The following is a 21,803-nucleotide window of genomic DNA, read 5'->3' on the forward strand; positions in this document are numbered from 1 at the left end:
CAATTGAACTGTTATTTATCCGGACTGTCATCAATAATCAATTGAACTGATATTTATCCGGACTGTCATCAGTAATCAATTGAACTGATATTTATCCGGACTGCCATCAGCGATCTATCGAAATGTTTATTAACCCTGACTATCATCCGTAATCAATTGAACTGATATTTATCCGGACTGTCATCAGTAATCCGTCATTGATCTAAACGGTCATCAATGGTCCATTGGAACCTTCATTAATTCAGACTGTCATAATTTCTAAATTGGAATGCTCATTAATCCGGACTGTCATAAATGATTCAATTAGATGTTTATCATTTCAAACATCAATCATTTATTTATTGAAATATTCGATACTCTGGACGGTCATCAGTTTCTTAATTTAAGTTTATAATCCCGGGCCGTAATCAGTATTCCAGTTAAAGAACATATCTCTGGACTGTCATTAACATTCGGAGTCTCCTTTGAATGCTGTTTAAATGTCATGTCATTTACGTATACGTTGTTTCCTCAATTGTCTGCTTGACACCAATGTATCCTGTCTGTCACCAGTAATCCAGTCCACGCCCCTTGAATATGATCATTATATCAGTTAATGCTCCGATTCCCTGAATGTGATCTTTATTGCAGGTAATGCTTATGTCGACGGACTGTTACCGGTACTCTTGTAACTGTTCCATGATCCCGAGTTTCTATATTAAGTCTTTGAATTTCATGCATTTTGATTATCGTCAGTAATCTGGTTAATCATTACCCGGTCCGAGATCTCGTTTTCATTCACGAATTCAGCGTTTTCTCCGTAATCTGTTGAATTTCACGTATCCTAACTATCATCAGCAATTCAGTGTAAGCTAACAGAACCGGTGTTTTGACAGTTACATGTTGAATTCCAATTATCCTGACTCTAATCAGTAATCAATTTAAAACTCACTGATTCAGTGGTACCCCAGTACTCTGCTGAATTCCAAGCATCTTGGCGGTCATCAGTAATTAATTTAAATTTAAACTAATTCATCATAATTGTACTCTATAAATCTTCTTAATTTGAACTTCATGTCCTCGGTAATCCCAATAAGAAAAGCTGATTTATTCTCACTGTCACCAGTAATCCAGTTAAGGTGATTTTAGCCTGAGTGTCATCAGTAATCCAGTTCAGGATGTTCTAGCCTCACTATCATCGGTAATCCAGTTAAGGTAGTTTTAGCCTCACTATCATCAGTAATCCAGTTAAGATAGTTTTAGCCTCTCTATCATTGTTAATCAAGAGAACGTAGTTTTAGCCTGACTGTCATCAGTAATCGAGTTAAAGTCATTTTATCCTGACTGTCATCAGTAATCCAGTTAAGGTGGTTTTATCCTTTCTGTCATCAGTAATCGAGTTAAGGCGGTTATATCCAGTCATCAGTAATTGAGTTAAGGTGGTTTTATTCTGACTTTCATCAGTAATCCAGTTAAGTTGGTTTCAGCCTGACTGTCATCAGTAATCGAGTTAAAGTCATTTTATCCTGACTGTCATCAGTAATTGAGTTAAGGTGGTTTTATTCTGACTTTCATCAGTAATCCAGTTAAGGTGGTTTTAACCGGACTGTCACCAGTAATCGAGTTAAGGTAGTTACCCTGTTAATATTGATTAATCAGAATGTGATTAGTAATCCATTACTTAAATGTTGATTGTTCCCGACTGTCATTCGTTACCAGTATGAATGATATCTTATTTATCCCATCTTACATCCGAAATCCTGTCAACGTTGATTTTTCGCGACTGGCACAGTTATCCATGCCGACCCCTATACGCCATTAAGATCAATTGAAACATGTTTTGTGTTAATCTTAGTTAGATATCCTTATATACATCAGTGTTATAACACTATTAACATCCTAGTAAATACCCATATATACATTAGTGTATTAACACTGTAAACATCCTAGGTTAATATCCTTATATACATACGTGTTTTAACACTGTAAACATCCGAGGTTAATATCCATATATACATAAACGTTTTAACACTGTAAATATCCTAGGTGAATATCCTTATATACAGAAGTGTTTTAACACTGTTAACATCCTAGGTGAATATCCTTATATATATCAGTGTTTTGACACTGTAAACATCCCAGGAGAATATCCTTATATACATCAATATTATAAGATTTTAGACATACTAGTTACAGATAATCATAAATAACACTAAATAATGCAGTAAATATCCCTGTCATGCCCTGTCAAATACCCTTATGACTGTTATGAAACAGCAAACATCCTCTTTATATTATTAGACTGAAAACGCATTTGATCTGCAAAAGCACTGTCCTGGAATATAACACCTACTAATGGATTCATGACAAATGGGCAGACTTTCAAACCCGTGAAAGGGAGATGGAATCCAGGAGTAATGTAGGTTGTCTAGGTACAGTCATAAAATATCTAGGTATTTAGTGTCATCTTGAGATGGTTAGTCGAAAGAGAAAAATAAACAAGCTAAATAGCATCCACGTCCAACCGAAACTAATTTGAGTCTATTGAAAAGACATTTGTCATTCGATGAGAAGCCGAAACAACCCTATTTTGACTTCAAGTCGTCGAGCAGAGATTCTGTGTCCATATTGCATTCTTCCATCGCCAAAAGGAGTGTGTTCCAATTCGGGCGGGGCTTGATTTCATCGATCAAAGCCATCAGCATGGCTTTGATCTTCTCACAATGTTTCTTGTTTCTGTAATAGTAATCGAACTCGTCGATAGACTTCGGAGAAAATCCCATTTCAAGAAAAAAGTTAAAGTACGGTTTGAAATTCGAATGCTTTTCAATGAGATCAACATCAGTGCCTGTCAGAGATTTTTGCAGGGAGCTCCTCGACAAAGTTTCATCTGAAAATAAAATGAAATTAGATAAAAGATATTCAAGTGTATTATTACCGTCAAGGAAAAATTGTATGGTCTTCACACTGATCGCATGAGGAAAAATCTGTCTACTTTTGCATCATGGAGATAGGCGTGTTTGATGCCCTTTAGTAGTTAGTTTGGTTTGTTATTAACAGCTTGGGTCTAATATGGGAACGCAAATTTACTTCAAAATTGACATAAGACGATCGAGCAAGATTCTAAGCCTTTCCGGCAACCTGGTCTTGTTTTCTTCCCGTTACATTTTATTTTAAAATGCTTCCAAAGGTAGTTATATGCAAATTCATCATGCTACAGGAAGGAAAAAACCTGTAAGGTCAACATGGTTAAGCCAACATATCACATATGCAATTATACCTCACTTAGGCAGATATTACATGTAATTATATAAAACATTGATGATGAATTACATGCAATTATATAAACACTTGGGGATTTATTACATGTACTTACATCAACGTTTGAGGACTTAAAGATTATTTATTTTATTACAAAATATTCTGAGTGAAACGAAAAGGATAAACAATATTGACACCGGGATAATGGGAATAACCCAACATAATAGTTGACGTATCTTTGATACCTTTAAACTCTTTATTTCTGTTATCGTCAAGGACATGTTGAAGCTGTGAAGGATCCATTCCATTTTCTGACATAGCCTCGGCTAAATTTCCGAAACTAATGTCTACCTTCATGTTGCGTAGCTGAAGGAAGATCTTCGTCAGACAAGATCTAAACGTGAGGTGGCGATGCTCTTCCATCTCCTGCTCCAATAGCCCAATAGGACAGCCAAGCCCGACAAAGAACGTTTGGTAGGATTTTCCGATGTATTTAGAGACTCTACCAATTTCTTTGATGGTCGGCTTCCTATCATCTAAGTCATTTATCTTTACTGAAAAAACATTTTCGTAAACTTTGGAAATTAGGGAAAAAGCATTCGGAATACAGCATTTCATCGCAGAAAATATTGTATCAAGCAAACTGCTTGCTCTTTTTGAAATATGAAATTGCTAAAATCTAAGACAATGAGTTGAAAAATACATTAGAGTTTTAATTTTAAGCTAAAAATTTAGCAACATGTGTAAGAATATACACTTACCACAACTGCCACTTGGAATCTGTTTTTCCGGCTACAAAAGATAAATAAATACGATGTATGTATAATTTACTGCAAGCAATGCACTTACATTGAGGCATATATCATAGGTATGATCATGTGTTTTTGGCATCTTGTCTTGCGGAAGACAAAATGACCCTCCGGACTGTTCTTGCATTTTCTTTTTGTCATTTGATCGTAATTGTTTTGAACGAACGGTTTGTCAAATACATCAAAACACTAAAGTAAAACATTAAAAGTAATAAATGAACGGGTCATTACATTGAACTGCAAATTGTACAATAATCACGTACCTCTAGAGTTGAGTGTTTAAACCAGTCAAGGATATCCTCTCTTTCTATAAATCCATGTCCTTTTGAACCGTAACATGGTAACTGAGTCGTCAGTCTAAGATCCTCTACTCTGGCCATTTTGTCATCAGGCGTGAAAAGATGGTTATCATGGAGGTAAAATTGGTATCTTAGGTGATCTTGGTGGCTGGATTCAAGGACTTGTTGGAGAAGATATTCTAGAATGCCTACAATAATGACACCAGCTCCTGCTGGTTGTACATTAGTTGTAGCCCTCTTGAATAGTTTGATTTTCATAGCGTTTCTGTGACAGTGGATGACCATGTTCCACATGAAATTCATGGACAAACAGGCAAACCCACGCTGTAAAACGTTTAAGTCAGCGTGACCGGGTTCATTCAGTCGCTGAAACCTGTGTATGCAAGCCGCAAGGAATTTATCCCACACTGCCGGAGGGATGAATTGATTGTCAAATTTTAGACAAAGAGTGACGGTGCTGACAGTGTTGGGTTCTTCGAGAACCGGTATGATTTTCTCGGGAGTGGCTGGTTGGAGCATGCTAGGTACAATGAAGTAGTCAACATCATCATTCGGGACATCTGTTAATGGTTTGGCAAGAAGACAAATAGTTTCCATTGCGATGTAGAGTTTGTCTTCGTTTTCATGAAATTTCTCTGCCCAAAGTTGTTTGATGAAGCTCAATTTAAGAAGACCAGATTTTTCATAGTCCTCCCATTGAAGTCTCATACTGATCGGTAGATTCGCTGCGAATGTCGGGGCCGTGATAATGGCTTTGAATGCGTCGATTATCCACTGTGGTTGGAGAACAATGAATGGTCTCTTGGTATGGAGATCAAAGCAGAGGAAACATCCGTCAAGTTTCAGATATCTGGAAAAACGTTTATCTTTGAAAGCTGAATTTATAAATGTATATATTAATTACAGATATATCAAAGATGGTAATAAATAAGCATATATAGTATTCTAGATTGACTATTCAGAATTAGGATCTGGTGTCAAGTTAAATCAGATTGCATTCTAAAATCCATACGGTTTTACGGAACCTGAAGTCACACAGTCTAAAATTAACTAAATTCTTTTGGTATTACTCAATAAAAGTTTATATCGTTTTTATTTACTGTTCCTTTAAAGCAATTTAAGTTTCCGTTAACTGAAATTGAAGAATTAAGGAATATCCATAATGTATTTGCTATATCCAGAAGTCACGGAAGCACTTGCATTTTAGAACGTGCACTGATTTGTTCGATTTTATCTCTGAATTACTTAAAGATACATCCTCACTTTTAAGTTATACGTAAAAAATGCAAACTGTATTGAAAAAGTTCATCGAGGGTTAATTGTAAATCTGCTCTTGTATTTGTTCAGCTTTTGAACTGTATTCCCATGCGAAGGAACATTTAATGCGAACCTTATCGGACCTAATCAAGAATAATGTCAAATTGCACAGACAGCACGGCTTACTCGAATCGCCTATAAATATGACAGGATTACTTCGCAGTAACAACATTGTCTACAGATATATACCCAATGATTTGTAGAAATGACTTGCCGCAATCTGATTATCCTTACCAATCATAACTTAAGCAACCTGCCATTTATTTTGCATAAATATATTATAACGAATGCAATGTGTGTAACAGAATTGCACGCAAGGGAACACTATCTACCCCCCCCCCCCCCCAAAAAAAAAAAAAAAAAAATATAAATACTCATTGGTATCCGTGCATTATTTGGTTTAACTATTATCTAAACTATGCAGTCAAATTAAACTGTATGATAATTGCTGAAGAATGAGAAGTGGTCATAATTTTGACCAGCCTCTGATTAAACGTGAGCTATCATAATGATATTTGCTTTTCCCATTGGGTCGCTTTTCCAGAAAAAAATACTTGCACGTATTAAAGAAGGATGTAAAGTAAGACAGGGAAAAATCAAATCGCGTTATAAAACGTGTGAACGAATCAGTTCTCTACGAAAATAATGTGATCTCTGTCGGATTATCACATTGAAGAACGTCTGGTTTTCCCGAAATTAATAGAAATCCATGAATGCCGCCTTCGATTAATAACCTGTACAGTTTTGAAATGGACTACCTACTTCAAAAAGTCCATGATAGCGTGTGTTGGTATTGGCACTGCAAGGTTCTTGTTTACATCCATCAACTCCTCATATGTCAGGACTATACTTCCTGCCTTCTTACACCTTACCAAAGCATGTTCGAGTGCCAGCCATCTTGCCGGCACCGGTAATTCCCAACGAGATTGCAGTGGTGCCACTTTCATCAGCGTTTTCCAAATCAGATCGTAGATCTCTTTATTCTGAGAATCGTCGTTCAGGTTTGCAATATGAAACATTTCCTGTACATGTTTTTCCATAATATGACGGATTTCGGGCTTCCCTCTCAATTTGTTTATCACCGTGAGAAACGCTTTGTTCTGTTCTTCTTTCTATGATAAAATGATACGTTAGTTTTTAAGTATGGTTAAATTAAAAAAAAAACCTACATACAAAGCAAATATTCATATTGCAACACCAAACTATTTCCAGACAGGTAACGCAGAAAAAAGAAACTAATGATATTTGCTATTCTTTGACCGAAAATCAAAAGAGTTGAAAACCGCTTAAAATTGGCCCGTCTGTTACCGACATATTATGTGTAAAGAATTCGATTATCAATGTCTTACTATGATAAGCATAAGTCAAACTCGTGCTAAATGTGACCATGTCTGCTTTGCGTGATTATTTGTTAGGATTTTTGTTTTTGTTTCTTGCAGTTGATGATAAATATATCTATCATCATGACAAAATGGCGATATTGTACATTCCTTATGATAGTTCGGCATTTAAAATAAAAATAAAAAAATACCGTCAGTACCACATTTGATTTGATTTGATTTACAGTACTAAGAAATAAACGAGAAGCTAAATTATATAGGAAACTGAAATATTTTTCCCTAGATTATTTCGTAGATTTTGTCTGAAAATATGAATTAATCATGATATTCCATTTGTTCTGCATATTTAACATCTTGGTTCAATAAGGAAACCATCACGACTCCCTTTTTAGTTAGGTGTACACAGGTAACTGACATACTTGTGTAACATATTTCCATGGAAATAAGCCAATAATACATTTTTATACATACGTACTTCTGCCAAGGGATGACATGAAGAGGAAGTCATCAGGTTGGCAAGGGGTAACTGAATATGAAGTTGTTATAGATTTTGTATATGTGGGCTACCCAAAGGTGTGTTTGGCAGACAAATAATAGTATATAGCAAAAGGTATTTAGTACATTTACTTGAGTTTTTATTATATGAAATGAGATATTTTTATATCTGGAAAAAAACTAAATATTCAGGATCCAATTAAATTTGAATTTGAATTATTTTAGTCTTTTAATTATCATATCCTCCTTTTTGATACAGTGACACTCGTGATATCATATCAGAAGATAGCTGATCGATATAAAATCATTACGTCATCAGAAACACGGTCCATGTGTGATCCCAAGAGGATGATGGGTGGGGTTCCGTTTCCTCGCGAATCCTTGTCAACAGCATACGTAGCAATCGACATCAGCCAAAACTCGGTTATTTCTGTTAATAAAAAACGCAACATTCACGATTATGAATTGGTTGAACAATATAAAGAAATAGTTGTTTGTAACAATAATGAAAGTTAATACATTTTGATTTTATCAAAAACTGAAAAACGATGTCGTTCTTGATGGATGGATATTCAATCTTAAAAATACACACGAGGAAGTGTTTTTTTTTTTTTTTTTTTTTTTCTTGTTTTATTTATTTATTATTTTTATTCCTGTTGAAAAAAGTATCAGTATTATGATGACATTAAATTTTCCGCGTAATTTCTCACAGCACCGTGTTGCGTTTTTATCTAGTAATGGTGAAAATATTGATATTGAAAATCTACCATTTACTACCGCATCAACTGGGAAATGTAAGAATCATTTAGAATGGAAGTTCTGTTGTTGTCTACAATATATTGTAAATCCACGTTCAGGTAACCGGAATCATAGCATTTATCATACATAATGGCTGATGGCTATCACAGTTTCCTAGCAGAAAGAAAAATAATCGACGTGGACAGCTGATGTAGAATTAGCAGACTTGCCATTGGTTTCTATTTGAAGTAAGTGTGTACACTCGTGGGGGTAAGCAAATTCCTTCCAATCCGTAGACACACCTTTATAACGGTATATATTCAAATGATATTGAAGTCATTGAAATGTGTACAAGATGAAAGCATTTTTGAATGGAAAGAATAAATATTTGTAATATGAAATTACCGTAACCCTCTTTTGATCTGTGTGGGTCCAAACACATGTCTACGTCAAACACCAAAATAAAAACCATGTTGCTTGACAGAAAGCAATGGTGGGTGTTGTAGAACACCTTCTCACCGCCGAAATCATATATGGTGACGAATCCCTTTACTTCCTCTGTTTCCTTTTCCTCCGGGCGCATTACCTCCTCTATAACCGCTTTCTGTTCCAGAGAAAGACTGGGATTCCGAGTTTCAAACTCTACAAGATAGATACGGAGCTAAATATATGGTACTGATTAATCGGCGTTATGATAACACTGCATTAACACAGCATTTTCAAGTCAGTAGCATGTAGAAATATATAAGCATCCGATGAGACACATATATTTTGTTTTCTTATCAATATTTCATAAAGTACACATAGAAACTGAGTTGATCGTATTTGGTTCGAAGGCGTCTTATACATATAAGTAACAATCTGCTTATTCCGGCAATTGGCGCTTCGCGAAATAAGTTTCGTTGTCATCTACTGACACACATAAACCACTGGATGGTTCAATGGGTACATTGAAACGTTATGAATTTCATTCAAATTTAACTGACCTGACATCAGTCCAAGAATTATGTTTTTTTTTTTTTTTTTTTAAACAGTATTCAAGAATCCATTATCTCAGATTGAATACATTCCGAGTAGATTTATAGTCACTTAATGACTTAAGGTACCAGTTGTCGGTTAATCAGGGGATATAACTCTATTGATAAATGCAACAGGTTTAATTTAAAATCCCTTACCTATTCGTTAGTATCATGAATATTGTTGGCAGGTGTCGACATGTACTATGTGTATTGACAATTATATGTATTCTTTTTTTTAATGCTTACACAAATATATAGATAATAACACGCTCATGAACACAGTCAGTAACTAAGGATAGTCTTCTTCTTAACGTTTACAAAATTAAAGTAAATAATAAGGAGATATAGGTGGTTTAAAATAGCTTTGGTCTGATTTTTTGGAAAATGCTTTATGATCAATATTAATCAAACTTGAAGGAAAGTTGATAACTTTAAATGATCGTGTCCATACACTTTTTTAACATTATCAAAACATTTTGTATCAAGCAAACACGCCGCTGCGATATCATAGACTGTATTATAAATTACATACTGGTTTTTAACATCAATTATTTTATCAAACATAACTCACTCCTATATAAATTACTATAAGTCATTTTAGAAGGGTTTCATGTGTGTACTGGAATATGTTATTTACTATAGTGTGAGTAAAAAGCTCGATTGTTTGATATAGTTCATGCTATTGCTACGTTACGACTCACTATGAAAAAAATACGAACTAATGTTTTTGAAAGTGAAGTGGTTTGGTAGAGATATTACGGACCAGTTTCAGCTGTTTGATACTTTGTTCTTATACTACGTCACATAAATACACGTTTAATTTTGCAAATCGTATTTTTCCAAAGTAAGTGGTAACAATGTTATTCTTCCGTTATTGTGTAATCTTAATATCAAAGGAAAGTAAGGCTCATTAACTTTACACCATGAGTTCAAACTGTAACAAAGTCGAAGTAAAAACGTCCCAACCTGTATAGTGTTAATGTATATCATTACATCACTGCAACCACTTGCAACTGCTTGTAACTGAATAAGTATTTATAAAATAATATTTTCATTTGTGAATGATTGTAGCCACTGTGCATTGATCTTGATATATTTGTTTCATTACGCAGGGCGATTTGGATCGGCCGTCAGTTATATACAAGTTTATGCATATTTCATATTCAATTTTCCTGCTTGTTCGACATTTCATTATGTGTCATGCCTGTAAAAACACGTAGAATTTCAACAGGACTTTCAAAACGAAAAAAAAAAGGAAGTTAAATAATAAAATCTATTATTATTATCTATGTCATATTACATTATTTCATAAATAACTCCACGTACCTTTATGCAGGATTTTGTTCTTGTCCCATTAATTTAAAAAAAAATTCAAGACATTTATCAATATGTTTCAAAATACAACCTTTTCATTCGCAATGAGAGTTACATGGTGATTTACCTGACATTTTCGCTGGTGAAGGCACAGACGCCGACGCAGCTGATGGCTCAGGCGTGGCCGTAGATGAAGGGTCAGTGGTTTGTTCATTATCATGTCGGTCTTGTTTACTTTCTATCCCTCGCGCTTCACCATCTTCCGATCCCCTTTGATATCTATGAATGATCCTGTTTAATCTCCGGCGTCCACATGCAATCTCACCGTTTTGGTCCAATTTCTGCCTGTATCCAGTATTCGGGTTGAAGCCCATGTAGTGTGCATAAAACTCAGCAGTATCCGTTGAGCCCGGTCTGCCCGCTGGGATACTTTCCCGTTGAAGCTGTTTCACCAAGCATGACTTTCCGACTCCTTGGTGACCAACAACTGTCAGTGTTATATTGCATGGGTGTTCCTCTTGTTCCTCCAGTCCCTTTATAAATTGTTCTTGCTCCCTTTTTTCTGAAATGATTGTTTTTTCTATATTGATTAAAACAACATACATGTACTGCCATCACCACGAAATCATAAGCTAAATTCTATACAACGAATATCGGTAAGCAACTATTTCATCCTTTCAAATTTCCTGGTGCAATTATTGTTTACATCTGAGGAAACGTCATATCTCTATTAGTGGATTGTCTTCCTAAACGTGGTGACATATCCATCACACTGATTAGCATTCTACATAACGTATCTTACTACAGCGTTTTCAAATAGCAACTATCCAATAGTTCCGATTTTGCATATTCTTGGATATCTAACTTGGATGTTTAGAAGCAGAAGTTTATTTTAAAAAATGGTCGAAAGGCAGACAAAGTCATGATGCGAGCTAAATAATCCTTCGCACCAAATGACCTAAACACACATCAATTTAAGTTGGTATTGTTTGTTTCAGGACACTGAAACTTGTTGAAAAGAGCAGTGATGTAAATTAAGATATATTCTGTAGTTATATATATATACATATATAAAGTAACATGATATTCCATGTGTAGCTTTTAACGCCATATATCTATTATGTTTCCAGTTATACGATTTTCTTTATAAACTTAACTTCAATTTGATCAGCAACAGTCTACATTTAACTTGGTGACTTGTTTTAGATTGCAGAATATCAGTATATAAAATCGAGTTAAAGCGTCCTTGTGGTTCAATATTACCTTCCGTAGCCACTTTAGCAAGTAGGAGTGTTCTCCGTCCTTTTGGCAATTTCTGTAAAGTATCAAAATGCATAATACCATGACATTCCATAGGAATCAATGTTGTTCAAAAATATAATAAAAAAGAAGTACGAAATAAAAACGCCATATAACATTAATGTTTGAATTAGGATACTTCAATCTATAGTATATGACATGAAACCTGCATTGTTTATAAATAATTCATGGTTGCCCTGGTGATGGTACAATACGCATGACAGTATGATTTATTAAGTGACATACATAAAGGGGAAAGTCCAAACATGCTATTTTAAAGTCGCATATGTATTTATTAGCTCTTATTTTTGAAATATAATTAGGATATTTGTAATACATTGTCACATAATGATTTCCTTACTCAATACTTGTGATTTCAAGACGCAATTCTTCATGACAAACAACATGCAATGATGCAATTTACAGCCTAAGATAAACCTAATCAACCTATGATACAGCATGTGAATTCCCTGGTTGTCTTATCGACCCTTAACTGATGAAAAAATGTTATTACCCTGATATACATATAGGTGATACAAAACCTGATTTCTTGCCTCATCTAAAAAGTCAAGTTTTATATGAATATAATATATCATTATAAGATATATAAACAGTATCTATGGCAGGCGATAAAACGAGATGGGGAAATAACATCATCACATAATATTCCCAGATGACAAAGGAAAAAAAAAAAAAAAAAAAATTGAAAATTATTAAGTCTGGTTAGTTGGACAAAACATTCCAAGTGTTTGAGAAGGAACAAAATATCCAGGCAGGAAAAAATAGTGATTTTGTTTTGTTTAGAGTAAAATGTACATTCTAAAAGAAATTATCAAAAATTCATGATAAAGACACCATATTTAGGTAGGGGTCATTTTCACCCCGCAAGTAACTTAGGTATATCCTGTGCGTGTCTTGGAGGCATTGATGTATTTTCAAAGTCGACTTCAATAAAACTAATATATGGCATAATTTCATTTGTATTATTGACTTAATCATCAGCAACTGATTGATTATCTCCCACAGGTTTGTTACCACTATATTTCAATTACTATAAAAAAAATCAGACTCAATGAAACTACTATATGTGATCTGTTTCATTTACCCATGAATTTGACCATATTAACATTGCCAGTGTGTATGAATACAAATATTAGGTGAGGGGAGAAAACTCCACAACCTCTACTAGACTGGAATTATACCACAAGTATAAGATTTAAAAACATCAACATAAACGTTTAATTCTACATTAAATAAATGTAACTTTACGTTTCAAAAGTAAATGTACAGGGGCCGTATAATCATGAACGGTTAGTGAGAGTACAATGGACGTACAACCATGAATGGTTAATAAGAGTTTAATGGTCATATAACCATGAAAGGTGAGTAAGTGTACAATGGTCCTATAGTCTACAAAAGGGGATTAAGTGTATAATGGATGTTTATCCATGAAAGGTTAGTAAGTGTACAATGGACGGATAGCCATGAAAGGTGATTCAATGTATAATGGTCGTATAACCATGGAAGGTGAGTAAGTATACAATTGACGTAGAACCATGACATATGAGTAAGTGTACAATGGTCGAATAACCCTGAAAGGTAAGTAAGTGTGCAATGGGCGTATTTGTGATGTTCCTAGAAATGTATATTACGGGTTTTCAAGAGAACAGTAAGTCACGATACCCTTAAGGCATGTATTCTGTAATGATACCGGACAACATTACATTTTCCTGAAGCATAATCAGCGATATTTTCATAAACAGATTCGTAGACATTAATGAAAGTAGATTGGCGTACTCACCTCGGGTTTTAGTCCTTTCTTCAAAAGCAGTTTCATAATGGATTGTGATTGTATATACCCCAAATCTTGGTAGTATATCTGTTGTCAATATGAAGAAAATATTGTATTATAAACGATATCCACCTTTTAAAATTTTTATATCACTGAAAAGTTCAATTTATTCTATACTCATCTTATTCTATATTATCAACATTCAGTGACAGATAATTCGTATAATAAGTATCACGCCTTCCCCTCCATCGCAAACGAATTCTGCATATCTGTTTCCATTTTACACAATTTTCGTCACCTTTTGATCATTACTGAGTTTTGATTGAGATAATTTGAAAATGGCGGTATTTTATAGTTTTATAAAAGCATGTTTATATACAGTGTACATGTACATGGAAATCATTTTTGTTCCAGAAGGTACAATATCCGAGTTGTCTGCCGTTAAAATTTCGAAAACATGACATATTCCTACTTGAAGTAATATAACGAAATGGCCTTATCATCGTTTGCCTTTATAAAAGAATGTTAAGATAACTCATACATGTCAACTTCTATAATTTTGTCTGATTATATTTCATCTATAACTTATAATCATTCACATTCACACTATTCCGTAAATAATCCATATATAAAGTATGTTTTAAAGACTTTTTTTCTTTTTCTCTCCTCTTTTCTCCTCTGCTGGTTTTCGAAAATTCCTCTTCGGACATGTTTAACTGTCAAATCCAAGATGGTCTTCTGTCACACATTTATGTCCAGTAACAAAATGGCATGACTATGGACCAAGGTAAATGCTTGCATGGAACTAGATATAGATTTTCTTCAGAAGTTTTCGAAAAAGTACAGATAACAATCGTTTAGTATCAAATGCAAGATGTCCGCCTTTCAGTCATTAATCGTTCTGAATCGGTCTACAACTGTCACAATGTAACACAGAGGATCAAACTACATAGAGAATTTGAGAATATTCCAACAATCACGTCTACAGAAAAAAAAAACTATTGCTGTTTGCCAGTTGTTTTAATCAATCTTAAAAGGTACAATGCATAACTAGACAATAAGTGTATCCAACGTACACCAGAAATACAGATAAAAACATTTCATTTTACAAATCAGTTTTAAAATGGAACGACTAGGGTCGAATATGAAGTTACATATGAAACAAAGGAATTTTCCACCCATTACATCCCTGAAAATAGCGTTCGTTAACAAAATGAAAGTGTTTTTTTTTCCAATCAAACATAAAATGGAATATGCGCATTAAATTAGCATTCATTTTCTTCCTAAAAAATAACAGTATCAATAATTATCTTAAAAGGTAGGGACGTTCGAATGCCGACGAAGGAAGGGTCATTTGACGAGTAAACCATTTGATGATGATTGATTATGGATGGCAAAATGTATCCATGGACATTGGTCATGCTTAAACGTTATCTATTCTGCGCGCAATTATTTACATCTGCGGATGGTATTTGGAAAATTATGTCAACAGCCTTTTGACATGTAGGGAGTTAGTCATTATTTAAAATGTTTAATGTACATTATACAAACGTTGGTCACAAATAATATATGTATAACTGACACGGAACTATGCATACCATTTACAACTTAAAAATGTATGTGTAACTTACGTTTTCTAATCTATGGTGTTGATTCACCAGTCTTAAGAAAAATCTACATCTTTCCGTCCGTGTTTGACACAATTCGGCAATTCATTTACAGCACATATAAAGCGTAGAGAACTGCATTGGAAATTGTCCGTTATCAACTTGTTGCTTTTCGGTTTAAGTAAGAATTGTGAAAAAAATATTGCTTCTTAAATGATGTCATTGCTGATGGTACATATTCTATAATTCAACATATTTTTGAAGTTTGTCAAATTCTGAAACAAAGTTTCTATCAGAAAGATGTAATGAAAGCATAATCTGTATAAACAAAGATAACGAAATTCGCGTTGGTTACTACAATGTAACTCAAATGAATAAAAAAACAATAAAAAACAGAGAGGTGAATTGTATGTTGTCATTCAAAATGAAGATAAATAAAGGACGATTGTGTGTTGTTTGTAGTAACCAAGTAAACTCCTCCGAATGTATGTTTAAACAGTCTAAATTTTGGGAAACCTTGATATGATCACTATTTAAGTATGTATATGAAAACAATGCCTACCACAAATTCTGAGTAAGTTATACAAGTAAACATCGATTTATGTTTTCAAACTGATTTTCTAGCTAGCATTTATATCTTCATACAAGATTAACACCTCGAGAAATATCCTTAGATATTTAAGAATGCTCTATATCTTTATCAAATCCTGAGGTCATGTCTTCTACAATGTATTTCACTAGCCATCACACAAGACAAACAATTAAAAATATGACATCAATTATATTTTACAAGCAATCACTCAATCATGTCAAGAATTGTTCTTTTAGCATTTTAGAATTTTGTAACACTTGTTTGATCTTTATTTGTCTCTGATTCTGTATGGATTTAAACGTCATAAGGCTTTAATAATTATTTGTTCTATCATATATATAGATATATCATGACGATGGAAGATGAGTACAACGCTAAATATATTACTAAATCTGTCAGTTTGAAGAGACAACTCATATTCTAGACTAGAAAGGAACTTCTTTAGTGTTGTGTTTTTATGTACGTAATTATGTAATATACCGAGCTTTATTGATAGAGAGCATTTGAAATTGGACCAACACGAGTTGTTTTGGCATAGAAAATATACAAATTATTTCAATAAATAGTTATGATCGGGTGACAGAAGAAATACATGAATGTCTGGTTTTCTAGGCAAATAAAATTAACATTGAATTTTTCAGGTCTGAGTAAAATAAATGAGATAACACATTAAACGATTTTTTTTTTAAAAAGTGTAGTTTAAACGTTTGACATTTTAAAAGAGCACTTTGTATAAAATGAATTCATGTATCTATGAATCGTCACCATTTAGCTTGTGATCTGTGCTTGTCATAAAATTTTCACCGTTGTATCCACTTTTTGTATTAACCAGCCTGAGGAAAACGCTCACCATATTCTTATATTTGTAGTGAACAAAAAAGAAGTGTTATCATGAGGTCGACGTGTGTAGATAGAATATTTTTGTATCTTTCTTTATGTATTAAAGTAAAAATATCTATGCAGTTGTATACATCAACGAAGAATTATGCATGGCACTGAGTCTCGATATGATTATTGCAACATTGATTGTAAACTAGTGTTTGTTTTTGTAAATAACATACCTAAGACTAAATATTTCACTCATCAGGCATGAGTTTATACAGCCAAAAAATCTACGCAGTGAAAGTGTCATAAAATTCCACCTCTTTAGCCATTTCATTGCATTTCAAAATCCACTTTTCTTCTTTCAGGAACACAAGAAAATTTCAGTCCACCGAAAAGTAAAGTTGGCTGATAAACAATTGTTTCAATTGTATAAAGGGCTAAACCCGGGATAAGGAGATTAAAAAAACGGCCATATTTTCATAGTGAAAAAAATGAATCACGCAATGTCATTGCTTGATTTCACCATTTTTACACACCATTTCCCTACAATATTGCTACATACGCAGAAACACATTTACATTAATTGAACCTAGCAACCAAATATAATCCAAGTTTCAAATAAAATAATATTTAGATTAATTCTTTTTTGCCATACGCCCTCTATATTTACAAAATATTGATCATATATCAGGTCTACTTCAGCCAACCGACCGCTATTTTCGATATCACAATTGTTTGTATCCATGAATACGAACGGACATAAACTATTTCAACTTTCTCATCACGCAAGGAAATAGATTACTTTGCAATGAAATTATTATGACGGCCATAAACCCTATCATACCAATCCATATGCATTCCTCTTAAACCTTTGATTTGAATGTACATCAACTGACGACTACTTATCTTTAAATGCGTGGGCTAAATCAGCAATCAGTCATTAATAAAGCAAAAAAAAAAAAAAAAAAAAAAAATCTAAATTCTGGTAAAAAGAAATTCATATAATCAGTGTTACATGTTTAGAATATGTACAAGCATAAAGCAATTTAAGATAATAGTATAACAATAAAAAAAATATAGTATTATCATAGTCAATGAAACTTAAGCACTCCTAAAACATAATTGAATTGCGAACACTTGCATATCATACACCTGTTACTGACATGGTTAAAGCTCAGGATATACACTACTATATTGTGTATTTAAATGCGACAATGAAGTCGGCGGTGTAAGAAAAAGTAGCAAAGGAAATTGTCAAATGAAACTTACCTTTAATTAGATACAAGTTAAGAATCTATACTTCCCTATGAAAATATCAATATAACGGACCACTGACGCAGAGCGATTTGAAAAGTATTTCCCTCCGACCTTCCCAATTTCCCTAGCTGTAAAGCGGAAATGTTGGAAAAGGCGGAGATCGCACTGGCAATCTAGTTAATGTAAGCATATTTCTTGTATTTACCATCGCGCACTGGCTAAAAATAACAGATCACAGGCGCAAAATTTGAATTTTATAATTGTTAAATAACATAGCATAATTAAGAAACTGGTCGGTTACTTTTGCATGAAGAAGCAAATTACTACAAGAATAAGTCTTTGTTCGATGCTTATGTACCGCCGAACATACTGCCGATACTGTGCTGTGATTTGTTTTATGTCAACCAATTGGTGTCGCATTACGTTGTCAAATTAATACAGACACAAGTGAATATCGTGTAATATTGATACACTAAACGCTTTATATCTACCACGGGTTTTATTTTGTTGTGTTTTCTGTTTACAGGAATTGCATTCTTTAGAACGAACCATTGGTCCCATAATAAATAAACCCGTAATATGTATAAACATGTGATATATTCCATATATATAAGACTTGACTACCTATCTTAGGTTATTTTACAAGAGTGGACTACGTTTTATCACGTAAATGGTCATTGAAGGTTGATATCAAACACCATACTATTGGTTACAGGCACTCAGTAACTCAGTAATGTAGACCGAAGCATTTACTCATCAGAAAACTGTTTAATACCAGTTATATGGACAGATAAAACATCCAGCTTACACTTTTGAATTGATAACAATACATTTAACTGTTTAACACAAAGACTCTTGGATACAAAAATATTGTGATGAGTCCATCCTTACAGCAGGTACGAACCAGAAACATCAAAAGGCCGACAATCACTTGTTCTATAGTCTCTGTGTTTATTCAGAATACAGTGCATCCAAATTACCTTGGTATATATACCAACAACTGTAAGTATACCTTGAAAAAAGCAAACAATCATGTTAAATAAAACACTGCATCGCGACCAAATCCATTGTATATTTTCTAGAACATATGTTCAATCATGAATATACTAATAGAAGAAACATTGATAGGGAAATGCTCTAATAGGTAACAACCTACGAACAGTCATATCAGAACCACTGAACAAATGATATGGTTATAAGTCATAATGACCTCATTATCAGATTAAGGCAACGGAGAATCAAACATTATTAGCATAATGAAAAAATGTGATGTAACTGAAACCATGAACCATGTACATGTCTATTCCTGGAATGTAATAAACCTAATACAAACAACTTTTTTTCGCAATTCCCGAATGATTAGCCAATTTACTAAAGCCTACTAAACAAATAAATACTGATAAGGCTAACAGGTAATTTAGTTCGCTACATCAATCACAACAACATAACAATACCTAACTATAATTAGATCGGCTTCGATTACCAGAAAGCCATCACAATGGTTTCAGATGTACTCACAAGACATGTGTAAAGTTTCAAACCTTGTTTGTAGGCATTTAAGAGTGATTATTAAAAAAAACGACATGGAGATTCTAAATGCCGACTGCAGATTGTAGGATTGATGGCAAAAGTGTGTAAAGCGGTTATTTTCAAGTAAATTATTAACAATAATCATTACCTCAAAATGTTAAAGATTTGTCATTTACTGGCAACCTGGGATATATATTTTCATCAAAATCAAGGTTTTTATATTGAATATCTAGTCACACATCGGTTTAAAAAGTAATATATATAATATATATATATATACTGCATATCATGTATGTCAGTATTTAAAAGCAAACATGGTTTTCTTGCTCTGTCCATTCTCCTTTCACTTTTGTGAAGAATAATGTAGAGCAGTTAACGATATAACATATAAGAGTATCAATTTGATCAAGAACATTGTTTAGGTTTAGGCCGTCGCTTCAGTTTAGGGCATTCTTAAACGGTGTTCACTGATAGCATGTACACTAACGTATGCCTTTATAATGCTATCACCTCAACTTATCATAATTTTGACTCAACATCATGATACCCATCCCTTTCGAAGTATAAAGGCTATTTCAAAGACGCTCGCATGTAGATAGCAGTTGTGGGTTTAGGAAACAAAAGTTCCTAAATATCGTGAAACCTCGTCCGTTATTTGGAATATGAATTTCAAGATACTTTGAAATATATGCCTTTTTCACTTTCAGAGTGTTTGTACGATGGACATTGCCATTACACGTCTCGTTAAATGAATGAACAGAAAATACACGTATACTTTCCTCGACACTGATTTTAAATCTACACTTTACGATTTGCGTGACAGGTATGTTTGTTATGGCTGTAAGCTTAATCATCAACTTGACACTTCCCTACAAACAGACACACATTTTCTGTATGCAACATTCCAAAAGAAGAAGAAAAATTAGATAATCATGTTTCGGTAATCATTTAAATTGCATATTTATACGATACATATGGGAAGTGTGTCCTTTGCTCAAATCATGTTTCAGATAAATTGGTGGCATCTTTTCCTTAAATAACGAGACGTGTAATGGCAATGTCCATCGTACAAACATACCAATATCACGACATACTCTTCCACAGTAGAGGTAAGTTGAATATCACGGCGTGATCGCATGAGGACCGCGGCAGGATCGTCGGATACATCCAGCTGCGTTTCTTGCATGCCCGACACCGGGCGATAAGAATTAACATTTATTAGTAAAGTTAACTGTCATACGGTTATGATGTTTCTGTAATGTAAGAGTTACATCCTGTATGAGCGGGAAATGCGTGGAATTACCAAAAAGTAACACTTTCCTCGATTGCATGATTGTTCTCAAGTTCAGTGTATACCTGATGTGAGATAAATGATAAGCATTACCGTGTTGATCCAAGATGTCAATAATTCCAATTATGTATCTGATCAAGGTGTTAAGGAACGCCACTAATTATCATTAACTGGAATCATAAGCTTATAATGCCATTATTGAAATTAAATGTTCTGCAATTCAATGTAAGTCTTGAATAGTCCCGATCATTGAATGCAGAAGGTAAAGATTTCAAACTATTGAAGTTTCGAAGATCGAAGAATGCAAGCCTTACACAAAGTGAATTTCAAATATTCATCGTTATCATATATTCTAATTACTTTTTTATAATCATTATTAGTAACTCTCAAAATATATTTTAATCTACATGTGTTATTAACTGCATGTTGAATATGATAGCCTAAATTTCTTTAATTCTTTTTTTTTCAATTCTATACAAATCATCTGAGCATTTCTTATTATACAGTAATACAATTCAAATGTTGGGTCTTTTTTCTGTCGTTTTTAGTGTTAGTGCTTTCTACATAGAACAGCTGCATTGGGCTTCAAACACAAATGTAACATAACGACAGTAAAATGAGGGAAAGTCGAAGGGAACATTTTTTATTGTCATTACACATCTTTTACTGTTGATGTTTAGGTGACAACTTCGAGATTTATTGTATTTTTGTTAATAATAGTTAAGTACCAAACACAATAAGAAAATGAAATGAAATGTGGACAAGTCATTGATAGAACTTTCAACATTTATTTATATTTCCAAATCATTATGAGCAAAAACACAGAGGATATAAAGATAGGACAATGCTTGGCGCCAAAATCCCTCTGGGATCTCTCATTGTCTTAACATATAATGGGTCCGACCTAAAATGCGTTTTTGTTGGTTATTTATTGATTTAGTCAACAGGTTGTTAAAATTACATTGAAACAAATTAATCTCTATTGTCTATTTAATGAAGGTACCCCATGAAAAGAAAATTACAATAATAACAATGTCCG

At 33.6% G+C, this 21,803-nt stretch overlaps 1 protein-coding gene across 1 annotated transcript; it reads right to left on the reverse strand.

Annotated features, from left to right (window-relative positions):
• Positions 1 to 2,564: 2,564 nt before the first annotated feature.
• Positions 2,565 to 20,659, reverse strand: LOC132564976 (uncharacterized). The gene is made up of 10 exons (XM_060229581.1): positions 20,552 to 20,659; positions 11,835 to 11,886; positions 10,699 to 11,133; positions 8,644 to 8,880; positions 7,812 to 7,930; positions 6,428 to 6,777; positions 4,313 to 5,198; positions 4,002 to 4,032; positions 3,486 to 3,794; positions 2,565 to 2,869 (listed from the first exon to the last, which is right to left on the reverse strand). The coding sequence occupies exons 1-10, from the start codon at positions 20,657 to 20,659 to the stop codon at positions 2,565 to 2,567; spliced, it is 2,832 nt and encodes a 943-aa protein (XP_060085564.1).
• Positions 20,660 to 21,803: the final 1,144 nt, after the last annotated feature.

The sequence above is a fragment of the Ylistrum balloti genome, unplaced genomic scaffold, assembly GCF_031769215.1.
Source record: "Ylistrum balloti isolate Yb309-2 unplaced genomic scaffold, AGI_CSIRO_Ybal_v1 Utg373644, whole genome shotgun sequence".
NCBI lineage: Eukaryota > Metazoa > Mollusca > Bivalvia > Pectinida > Pectinidae > Ylistrum > Ylistrum balloti.

What these genes read in the sequence shown, in the direction of transcription:
- LOC132564976 (XM_060229581.1), bottom strand. Translation starts at nt 20,659, where the DNA reads ATGCAAGAAACGCAGCTGGATGTATCCGACGATCCTGCCGCGGTCCTC. An exon ending in AAGAGTATGTCGTGATATTG is followed by an intron (nt 11,887 to 20,551) that starts GTATGTTTGTAC and finishes GATACTTTACAG; the next exon opens with AAATTGCCAAAAGGACGGAG. An exon ending in TTAAACACTCAACTCTAGAG is followed by an intron (nt 4,033 to 4,312) that starts GTACGTGATTAT and finishes TATCTTTTGTAG; the next exon opens with CCGGAAAAACAGATTCCAAG.